The sequence below is a fragment of the Triticum aestivum genome, chromosome 3B, assembly GCF_018294505.1.
Source record: "Triticum aestivum cultivar Chinese Spring chromosome 3B, IWGSC CS RefSeq v2.1, whole genome shotgun sequence".
NCBI lineage: Eukaryota > Viridiplantae > Streptophyta > Magnoliopsida > Poales > Poaceae > Triticum > Triticum aestivum.
The window spans coordinates 55,315,932-55,327,450 of record NC_057801.1 but is presented as its reverse complement, the minus strand read 5'-3'; the positions used below and the strand labels follow the sequence as shown (position 1 = coordinate 55,327,450).

Genomic DNA, 11,519 nt, shown 5'->3' with positions numbered 1-11,519 from the left:
AGAACCATAGCAGTTATAGCATGAAACATAAACATAATTATGAACAAGGAGATAATCAATAATATTTATTATTGCCTCTGGGGCATATCTCCTACAGACTCTCACTTGCATTAGAGTCAATAATCTAGTCAATGCTAATGCACTATACACCTATGGCATACTGGTGTAAAATATGCTTCGCTTGTAGTATAACCTGATGTCCAACGGATCTGACAACTTCAGCTCCGTTTCACGGCCAGCACTAGTGCGACGAGGAGGAGGATGGCTGGGTTGCGGCTCGTCATGGTTTCTTGGTGGTGGTTGCTCGCCTAACGCTGGTTTAGTCAGGTGATCTAAATGGTAAATGGTAGTGCATCTAAACACTCATTTAATGCTTAAGATACGGCGTGTTATCCTGAGATCTTCCGCGATTCGCTTACTATGAAGTGTGATTCCATATATAAATGTTTGAGATATAAGATTTCTAGGTATGGATTTATGGACCAAATCTAAAATGATTTGATCGAACCTGATGGATTTATTTTCTTTTACTTATGATATGATACACCCGCCGTTAAGGTTGAACTAATAAGAAGAGACAAGGAGGGCAGCGGGAGGGAGAGACAGATCGAGAGACAATACACCACCATCATGGTCGTGGGCACATCCTCTTCTATGCTCGGCCGCGCTTTCCTTCTCCTCGTCCTCTCCTCGGCCACTGAAGTTCATGGCGGGCCAAGCTCGAGCGCCGCGCCATGTTCCCTGCTGGACTACATCTGCATCAGGCTTGGACCTTGGTACGTCTTGCCGAACGTCTGCGTGTCCACACTCTGCATCGACCCCTCCTGCCGCTCTGCGCCCGGCTTGCCGGAGCTCGCAATGATGGCCACCAGGCTGACGGTGTCCAACGCCACGGTGACCAAGGCCAGCATCCAGCATGCGCTCGCCCACGCCAAGGACGGCAAGGCCAGGAAGGTCATGCGGTCGTGCCTCCAGCTCTACACAGGCGCCGTCCCAAGGCTGCAGTGGGCGGCGCGGTCGGTTGCTGCTGGGCGATATAGTGGCGTACCGGAGGTGCTAGAGGCTGCATATGAGCACGTCGCATCTGAGTGTACCGATTTGGCTGGCAAGGTGGCACTTCCCAAGGAGAACGATGAGTTCTACATGATGGCCTACGTTGCTAAGGCCGTCGTCGAATGGGTGCAGCTTTTCGGCTGACCAATGGATGAATTAACCCGCTCTTCCCCTCCGTAATAATAAGATAAAGACGCTGTCAAACCTGTAACAGCTATGCAATGGTGTATTTGTGGCCGGCCAATCAAGTCACCGTTGCTTGGTACCTTCTTCTTGTTGTTGTTGTGTGAATATAGAGAGACTGTGTTGGGCAGTGGTTGATGGTTGCTCGACAGGAACGACCGACCGCAATACCTACATCTACGTGTTTAGTGGTCTCAAGCAAGCCACGACCGACTCGTGTTTCACGTACGTGAGGTGCAGGCTGTTTACGACTGCTCGCCGCTAGCGACAAAAACAACAACAAATACGAATACGTGTTTTATTTGACGCTCAAGCTGGACGGAGCAAGCGGGCTTTTTGGCCCGCTCGTGGCCCGTTCAAGACCGGACCGAACGGTCCTGGCCAGCTCAAAAAATTGACCGGTCCGGTTACAAAATTTCAGCCCGAAAATTTACTCGGTCCAGTCCAGTCTTTCACCGGTAGGACCAAGCGGACCGAAGCGTGCTGCAGGCTGTTCATCGTCACCGCGGCAAGCGGCGGCACCATTCTCTGCCGGTGAGATGCGCGCGCTGCGCGTCCAACGGCCACGTCCTGACGTCCTTCTCCCGCGCGACCGCGCCCCTCCTGGATTTGTTTCTTTTAGTCAGTCGAACAGAGAATAAAACACATGTCACGTGCATCATCAGGTAGAAGAGAACAGAAGTAGTAAGAACACACTGTCACACCCGTGATTATCGAGAGGAACAGGGGCAACAGACGATCACGCCCCAATTCCTTGTTTTCCTTTTAATGATCCAATTCGATTCGATAATTAAGGCGCCTTCCCAGGACAACTCCTCGCTGCCGTTCCTTTTATTCAACTAGCAAAGTGGCCTGCGCATACTCGTTGGCCATGACCTAACAATGATAGGTTAATTAGAAAAAGTTTAGTGGTATTTTTAGATTATTAAGAGGAATTCCCTTCAATGTCTTGAGAAATATGGAAGGGCACGTTTGCGTCCAACAAATCAGGAGCGACGTGTCCTTGGACGGTCATGTTTCTCGTGTGGGTCCGGCTTGTCGTAGAATGACAACTTATGTTGCCCAACACCGGAAGTTCCGTTGTATTCATGCTCAATATTGACTGTTTTGTGGAGAGGTTCCACATGCATTGAATTTAAGTCAAATATGAATGATTGGCATCAGTTAGTGATTTTTTATTCATATGACCGTGTACTGTATGTTTGCATGGATATGTTCAGAGTAAGTTGCAACATGAAAAAAATTAGGGTAAACAAATATAAATGCTATACAATACTCCCAAAATGTAAGACGTTTTTTGTCTTTGCATGGTCCATAAAAATGTTTATATTTTTTTATGGAGGGAGTATTTTTTTAGGGGATGTACAATGTACAGCCTCATAGCTGATTAGTAGTGATCTAAACACTCTTATATTTCTATCCGGAGGAAGTAGGAAATATCTTGTGTTGTTTATGAAAAAATTGTTTTTTCTGTTAGTATGATTATTTGGGCTTTAGCCAAATAGGCTCACACAGATGCAAGCGCCCACATCTTCACTCCCACTCACACCTTCACACAGTCACATGTTGCTCTTGCCCGATCCCCTTTCTCTTTTCCTTATTGTCTCCACTGACTGGGGAATTGCTGCGGCTGGATGTGGTCCGGCTGAAACCGCCGTGAAAGATGAAGCTCCCATCAGTTTTCTAGCTTCATTCCCTGCCTTGAGTTTGCTCGTCCTCACCTGCATCCAACCCTGCAGCTCGACTCGTTGGTGCTGCATTCATCCAACATCTAAAAAATTCTCACAAAATAAAATAAAAAACAACTAACAAGGGCCAAAGGAAAGAATGGAGGCCGAAGGGTGACAAAAAGCAAAAGATTTTTAGGTACGAGCACATGTGGGAGCGTTCCGGATCCCTACAGTCCATGATCGACAGCTCCTGGAAGAGAGATGGACCTGCAGCGAACCTGGAGGCAGTTATAGAGAAGCTAGCGAGCATGCAAAAGGAGCTAAGGGGTTGGGCTGAAAGGGACTTTGGTTCTGTACTTAAACAGACGGTGGAAATAAGAAACAAGCTCAGCATGCTTTGGAATGCGCCATACTCAGTGGAACAGCAGAAATCAATCAATAAGTGCTCTGTAGAATTGGATGAGTTACTCCTACGGGAAGAACTTATGTGGAGGCAGCGTTCCAGAGCAACCTATTTGAGAGAGGGAGACCGGAACACAAAGTGGTTTCAGAGGAAAGCCACATGGAGGAAGAAGAAGAATGACATCACTAAGTTAAAGGATAGCTCGGGAGTGTGGAAAGAAGAGGAAAAAGAGATACAGGAGATGACAAGGGAGTTCTTTCGATCTTTATATGAAAAAGAAAAGGAGGTGTTTCCATAGGAAATTTTGGATCACATTGAGAGAAAAATCTCGGATGACATAAATACAAATCTTACCAGACCTTTCTCTGCAGTAGAGGTGAGTGACGCCTTGTTCCAAATTGGTCCACTCAAGGCTCCGGGAGCCGACGGCTTCCCCGCTTAATTTTTCCAGAGGAACTGGGAGGTCTTGAGAGGGGATATAGTGAGTGGGGTGCTTGGCTTCTTTGACACCGGAATCATGCCGGAAGGTTTGAATGACACGGTGATAGTGCTGATCCCTAAAAGCAAAGACCCACAGACCCTCAAAGACTACCGCCCGATAAGCCTGTGCAATGTACTTTACAAGGTGATATCTAAGTGCCTAGTCAACCGTCTACGGCCTTATTTGAATGAGTTCATTTCAGAAACACAGAGCGCTTTCGTCCCTAGAAGATTGATCACGGACAATGCGACCATTGCCTTTGAGTGTTTCCATAAGATTCAACACAGCAAGAAACCACAGAATACCCATTGTGCATACAAGCTTGACCTTGCCAAAGCTTATGATAGGGTGGACTGGGAGTTCCTTGAACGGGTGTTGCTGAAGACGGGTTTCAGTCAGAAGTGGACGGGGTGGATAATGCAATGTGTGCGTTCGGTTAGATATTTGGTGCGGTGCAATGGGGAGTTGCTTGAACCCTTTGTCCCCACAAGAGGGCTACGCCAGGGAGACCCACTCAGCCCCTACTTATTCCTGTTTGTCGCGGATGGATTGGTGAAGCTGATTAATACAGAGATTGCACAAGGGAACTTGACACCGCTGAAAATTGCAAGGAACAGCCCTGGAATTTCTAACCTCCTTTTCGCAGATGACAGTCTTCTCTTTTTTAAAGCCACAACGGACCAGGCTGTCATAGTAAAAAAGATCCTCACCTCCTTTCAGAGGGCCACGGGGCAGCTGTTGAGCGAAAGCAAGTGTTCTCTTCTATTTAGTGAGGTGTGCCCATTGGAAACCAGAGAGGAAATTAAGGCTACTCTAGGGGTGGTGTCCACGGCCTTCGAGGGCAAGTACCTGGGGCTCCCAACTCCAGAGGGTAGGATGAAAGACGAGTGCTTCCAACCCATCATGGATAGGCTCGGGAAGAGATGTAATGATTGGGCCGAAAAATTCATGGCTTATGCGGCAAAAGAGGTACATGTGAAATCAGTGGTACAAGCCCTCCCTTGCTACACTATGGGAGTGTTTCTCCTCTCCATGGGCTTCTGCGAGAAGTATGAGAAGATGATCAGGGATTTCTGGTGGGGGGACGAAAATGGACATCGCAAAGTTCACTGGATGTCATGGGAGCGCATGACAAAGCCTAAGAGGGCGGGAGGAATTGGGTTTAGGGACATGCACCTGTTTAATATCGCCCTACTGGCAAAGCAAGGATGGAGACTTATTCAAAACCCAGACAGCCTATGTGATCGCGTGCTTAAATCCAAATACTATCCTAATGGTAACCTGTTGGACACTGTTTTTTCTTCTGACTCTTCACCCGTGTGGAAAGGTATTGAGGCGGGACTAGAGCTTCTGAAGAAGGGCATCATATGGAGGGTGGGAGATGGAAAGGATATCCAAATTCAGCGTGACCAGTGGATACCGAGAAATGAGGGCCTAATGACAGCCTCGTTCATCAGGAGATCGCGTCTCCGGTGGGTCAATCAACTCATGTACCCAGATAGGAAGGAATGGAATGTTGGACTTATCAGGGAAATTTTCCATTCATTTGACGCGGATGATATATGTAGGATATCTATCCCGAGATCGAACGTGAAGGACTACATTGCGTGGCACACCGAAAAGAATGGGATATTCTCGGTCAGGAGTGCTTATAAACTGGCGGCGGCCATCAAGCATAAGTCGGTGTTGGAACCCTCCAGCTCGACAAACAACCCAGATAATTGCAGCATATGGGACCTCATTTGGAAGGCTGACGTGCCACCGAAGGTGAGAATTTTCGGATGGAGGGCTGCCACAAACACCCTGGCTACAAAGAAAAATAAGTTTAGGCGCACAATCACCCTTGATGCTACTTGTGACATTTGCGGGTGTGGAGATGAGAATGAATTTCATGCAGTAGTTGGCTGCACTAAGAGCAGAGCACTGAGGCACAAAATGAGAGACGAATGGGATTTGCCAGTTGAAAAGCAGTTTCAGAACACTGGAGAGGACTGGCTGCAGGTCCTATTGAGCACGGTTTCAGAGGATGTGCGTGCAAATATCCTGTTGCTGCTTTGGAGATGTTTGCATCTGCGGGATAATTGCGTACATGGCGACGGCAAAGAGCCGATCATAGCATCTGCTACCTTTTTGTCGAGATTGAAGAATGAATGGAAGAATGCAGCAGTTACTGAACCAGCAATCGATGGAAAAGGATGCGGGATAGGGACCAAACACTGCTCATGGGATCAGGGGAGTCTGAAAATACAGTGGACTACACCCACGAGGGATACTGCTAAACTAAATTCAGATGCGTCTTTTTTACCTGACAGCGGACAGTGTTGGGGAGGTGTAGTAGCGCGGGATCACAAGGGGCAAGTGTACCTATCGGTGGCCAGGAAGCTAGCTACTGCAACATGCGCACATGAGGCTGAGGGAAAGGCGATGTTGATGGGCTTGCATGAACTGGCAGCTAGGTATAATGGCCATGTCATAGTGGAAACAGATTGCAAGGTTTTAGCTGACGACCTCAAGAAAGGTGCCCAGAATAGGTCAACTTGCTATGGACTGATCATGGATATAAGAGCGGCGCTCGCGAACTTTGCTAGCTATCACGTGAAGCACACTGCCAGGGAACGAAATTCCTTGGCACATGAACTTGCAGCAGAAGCTAGGAGAGCAGGAGACCTCTTCCTAATTGCAAATGTCCCCGTCGGTTTAAGGAGCTTAATGCTCTCTGAATGTAACCCCCCACTGGAGTAAGCATGTTTTACTCTAGTCCTAAAAAAACACAAAAGCAAAGACACATAAAAACAAAATAAGAAAAAAACCATAAAACAAACAAAGGGAAATAGGAGTCCTAGATAGCACAAGTTAATGGGCTTTGGCCCAGTAGCCTATCTATTGACCCAAATATGGGGTCAATCAAAAAATGAACCCAACACAACAAACAACACGTGGCAGAAAAAGCAATGCAGCACGGATCTTTGAGCAAATTTTGACGGCTATAAATTCGACTGGCCCAAATTTAAAATTCAGGCAACTTAGAAGTAGCTAAAGTGTTACCGAAAAAGAGCCACCTAGGCCCTTCCACAGCGATTTGACACTGCGAACTGTCCGATCAACTCATTCAACGGTGTTGATCTTCCGGTTGTTCCACAGCGCGAGCCCTGCATCCTTTTCACTACTTCGCCTCGCGTCCCAGTCGGCCCAACATTAAACAGTCCGCTGCTCCCAAGAATGACTTGGAGGCTCTCTAATTCACTGATGCAGGCCATGCGGCGTAGCCTTCGGTCATGAATAGACAAATAGTTTCTATCACCGTGGGGCCAGGGGTACGGGCGAGGGGTCGCGTGCCTCTGTGTGGGATGCTTCTCTGCTATGTGTGGCGGCAGCGGCCTCATCACACCACCGCATGCCCCTCCCTAAACCCTAGACCCGGCCGCCGCACGCCCACATTTAGGAGCAGGCCGCCCTTCTCTAGGTCCTACCGTCCTCCATCATTGTCCGCGCAACATCGACCCTCTCAACGAGACGAAGCAGAGGGCTCATGGTTTTGAGATAGATCCCTTTGCTGCTAGGGTGGTCGCAGTTGGGGAAGAAAAAGAGGTGGCGGAGGAGAGACGGTGTGTCGACGCTCGCTGCAATCCTCTTGATCTCTATGGCGACGACGATGGATTTCTCGCGGGAAGGAGAGACGTCCATTCTGCCTAGCGGTGTACTCACTTCGGGACACAAACACACGTGAGGGAGGTGTGAACGCTATAAATTCATTTTTCCATTTACTTCCTCTCAACTTGGTCAGGCGTGTGTTTTTCAGGTGGTCACCACACCATGAGGACAGTGCAGATTAGAGCCTTCTCTCTGATTTGATTTGATGAATGTAATTTGTTTAGTGATTCTCACGGCTGATTCTGATGAACCACATTTTCATGTTCCCGTGTATTACAGCGTGGCCTCAACATATCAGGTGTTTTTTCCTTCTTAATTCTGAATTTCTGATTTGACGTCGGTATTTGGATTTCTTGCAACAAGTCATATTCAAAGATCACTACAAAATTTGATCTATTTTGTGACATTTCACTTCTGTCATGTATAATCGTTTTTTGTCGTGGAAAATACACCCATGACATTTTCCAGCCGTCATCCCCAACGTCACCGACGCACAGTCATAGAAAATATTTTTTTATGGTACCGCTCTTTCGTTGCGGGAGATCACATTTTAAGTGACGAACCAAAAAATGTCACCGATTGTCGTTTTCGGTGACTGCCAAAAATGTCACCTACGATAGCCCAATCTGTCGCCTAAGATCTTTTTGGCTACGATAATCCCGTCATAGGTGATCGGTCCGTTGGTTTTACCGGTCAAAGATTCTGACAGGTGGGGCTAGCAGTTGCTGACGTGGTTGTTTCCATGTGGGTCTCCCGTGGATTTTATATGGACCGTCCCGTTAGTAATAAGTTGGTCGAATTCAGTTTTGCGCTGCTCCCCATAGGCTATACGATCTGAATACTGACAAAGTTACGTACGATGTAAGAAAGGCAGAAACTGGAAAGCAATTTGCATCAAGATGTTATTGTTCTATAGTGCCAACCAAAAAAAGGATGCTGACTTTGCACTGTCATTGTCATTCACAAAACTGCAGGCAAGCACCTTAATTGTACAGAGATCTACCTGCTGGCTAGTTTTTCCTCTTTTTTTTGCGGAAACTGAGAACATGAAGTTCAAAAACACTATACTGGAGTACAGACTACACTTGTAATGACTTGTAATCACCTGCTGAATAACTCTAATTTGCGGACCAAGAGTTCATCGGTCAGGGGCCACATTAAAATAAAAACATCTTTAGGTGATAAGTTTTCATTATAAAAATCCTCACTTTTAGGTTCGGTGTTAGAGTACATAATGGGAGAGTACGTAATGGGGCTAATGGGCCCATTAATATTAGGGTTAATTAGAGATGAGGGTCGCTTGTTTAGGGGTCAAGTAAGCCTTGCTTGGGAGTCAAGTAAACCTCGAGGAGATGTATCAATCCAATCAAGAAAGAATTAAGAAGGAAACCCCTTCCCTCTTGCCCGGCCGTGGGCACAAAGGCCCCCGGCCCACCCTCTCGCGCCCTCCTTCTACCAGCACCCATAATAATTTGGTATCAAGTAGCTCAGTTCCGATCATGTCTACGCTGCCTCCCACCCCGTCGCTTGCGCTGCGGACCGTCACCACCGGGCCGCTTGCCATCTACACCGCACCGCTGCCCTCCCCGTCCGCGCCGCTGGTCGCATCCTCCGGCACCGCCACCGCCCAGATGTCGGCACCCTCCACCGCACCACCGGCCGCCGCCTACACCCCGGAGGAGATCACCGGGGTCCTCAACGATCTCGTCACAGCCGTCCAGGGGATCCGGCTATACCTGGCCAGCCTCTACGGGCCTCCGCTAACCGCCGCCACCGGGCCGCCGGCCCTGCCGTGGTACTCGCCGCATCCACGGGCCTCTCCGGCGTTTGCTGGGATGCTACAGCACCAGCTGTAGCTGCCGCCGCCGCCCACCGCCGCCGCCGTGCCTCCAGCGCCCAACGCCGCCCCCGCGTCGCTGTGGCTGCCGTGGCAGCCGCTGCACCAGGCGGCCTTCGCCGCGCTCGCCGGGCCACTGCAGCAGCCGCTGCAGCTGCCATCCATCGCCACCACCGCCCAGCCCTAGCTGCAGTGGCTGCCGCTGCTCCTGGCGGCCTCCGCTGCGCCCGACGCTCCGCCGCAGGAGCCACTGCCGCTGTTCGGTGCACCACCGCAGCAGCCGCTGCAGCTGCAATAGCCACCGCCGGTCAGCTCTGATCCCGCATCGACCGCACCGACGGGAGTCCCGCTTCACCAAGTCCAGTCCCCGTCGTCGCCGTCATTGTTTCCGTCTGGGATCGCTACCCACCATGTGTCAGCGGCGGTGAGGCTGCAGGCTGCTGCGCGCGGTCTCCTAGCGCGTCGGCGTGTGCGGGAGATGTGTGTTCTGCAGCTGCCGCTCCTCCAAATTGCCCTTCGCTACGCAAAGGACCTCGATCTCATCCGCTGCGTCGGGGATCTTGGGCATGCGGTTTCCCCCACGGGAGACGGGCATGCTGTTTTCCCACGGGCAGCGACCTCAAAGTCTGCGACATCGGCGGTTGGGGGGCGCACCCCTCCTCGTCATTCTCCATTGCAAGTCCTCCACTCTTCCCCATGCGGTGCAAACCAACAGCCGTCCGGCAGGGAGAAGGCATGGTGTCACCGACAGCAGCGCACCGCGTAGCACCACTGCATTCCGCCACCGGCCGCCACGAGGGCGCCTCTGCTGGTCACTCTTGCGACCACTTCCACGTGGTCATACACATGCACTCCTTTTGTCCAGGTGGTGTCCATGGGACCCAGGTGGCTGGACACGTGCACGTTCGACGTGCGGATGGTGTCCACTTTTTGTTAAGGGGTTCAAAATAAAGCGTCCTAGTCCATTTCAGGTTGAGAATAATAAAACAAGCCGAGATGTAAAAGGCTTGTTTTTAGGTGTTAGGTTTGTGTTGCGTCGAGTCATGGTTATAAGTTGGTTAGGCTGCAGCTCGAGGACAAGCTGCATGTCCAGATGGGGTGTAGTGTTAGAGTACGTAATGTGGCTAATGGGCCCATTGTTCTTAGGGTTAATTAGAGATAAGGATCGCTTTCTTAGGGGTCAAGTAAGCCTTGCTTGGGAGTTAAGTAAACCTCTCTATATAAAAAGAGGAGATGTATCAATCTAAACAAGCAAGAATTAAGAAGGAAATCTCTTCCCTCTTGCCCGGCCGTGGGCAAAAAGTCCCCCGGCCGACCCTCTCGCGCCCTCCTTCTACCAGCAGCCATAACATTCAGACTATCAGATCCAGAACACTAAAGGAAAATAACCAAGCTTATGACGATTGAATCAGAAAATAGTACCTATAACTACTAAATGGAGCATCAAGAAGAAATCGATGTGAGCTTGGCAAATGAAATACAAATGAATAATGGTACATACAATTAATATATATCAGCTATTGTAGCTAAAAACAAGAAGAATTTTAATTCATTCTCACTTTGTACATTGAATTATTTACATTAGCTTCTTGTTGTCTTCCATACTATAGATAGAAGTCGTAGCATTGCATATATGGCACAAAAAAATGATATAGTCACAACAACAGAAAAACCATAAATCTAGATTGGGTGAGGAATGATTACTCATGTCCAATCAAGGACCAAGCAAGTGTTGTTCATATCAAGTCCAGAGCCGAGTAAGTGCCATTGGTACAGTCCCCACGCATCGGGGCGGAGTCAGCACATCCCGTTCAGCCAGCCAGCAGCTGAGTAACACCAAGGTAGTCACATGTAAATGCACAGACAAGAAGAAACAGGGAAAGGGGCTGACCTCGGTTTAATCTCCTCATTGGTCCTTGCAGCAGTGCCCTGGATAGAAGGGGGCAACCTGTGGTCGTGTCGACACACGTTTGCTCGATCGATCTGTCGAGGAGGGTGGACGTCGATGACGACATGAAGAGATCTCGAATAGGGAAGAACATGAGAGCTGGGAGGTTGCTATTTTCACAAGATGCAACAGAAGCATCATTTACTCTTGAAAGTGATTTGATCCATTCATGTCGTTGTGATACAGTAATCGACCAGTATCCTAGGAAAAGGGGGCAGAGAGTGGAAACGAATCAATCCTCAAGACTAGAGCCAGCCAACCAGTCCATGAGCACACGAGTGGAGTAAACTATG

General features: G+C 49.1%; 1 protein-coding gene across 1 annotated transcript; it reads left to right on the top strand.

Annotated features, from left to right (window-relative positions):
* The first annotated feature begins 604 nt into the window (after nt 1-604).
* LOC123064708 (uncharacterized) lies at nt 605-1,366 on the top strand. The gene has a single exon (XM_044488127.1). The coding sequence runs from the start codon at nt 631-633 to the stop codon at nt 1,195-1,197; it is 567 nt and encodes a 188-aa protein (XP_044344062.1). The 5' UTR covers nt 605-630; the 3' UTR covers nt 1,198-1,366.
* Nucleotides 1,367-11,519: the final 10,153 nt, after the last annotated feature.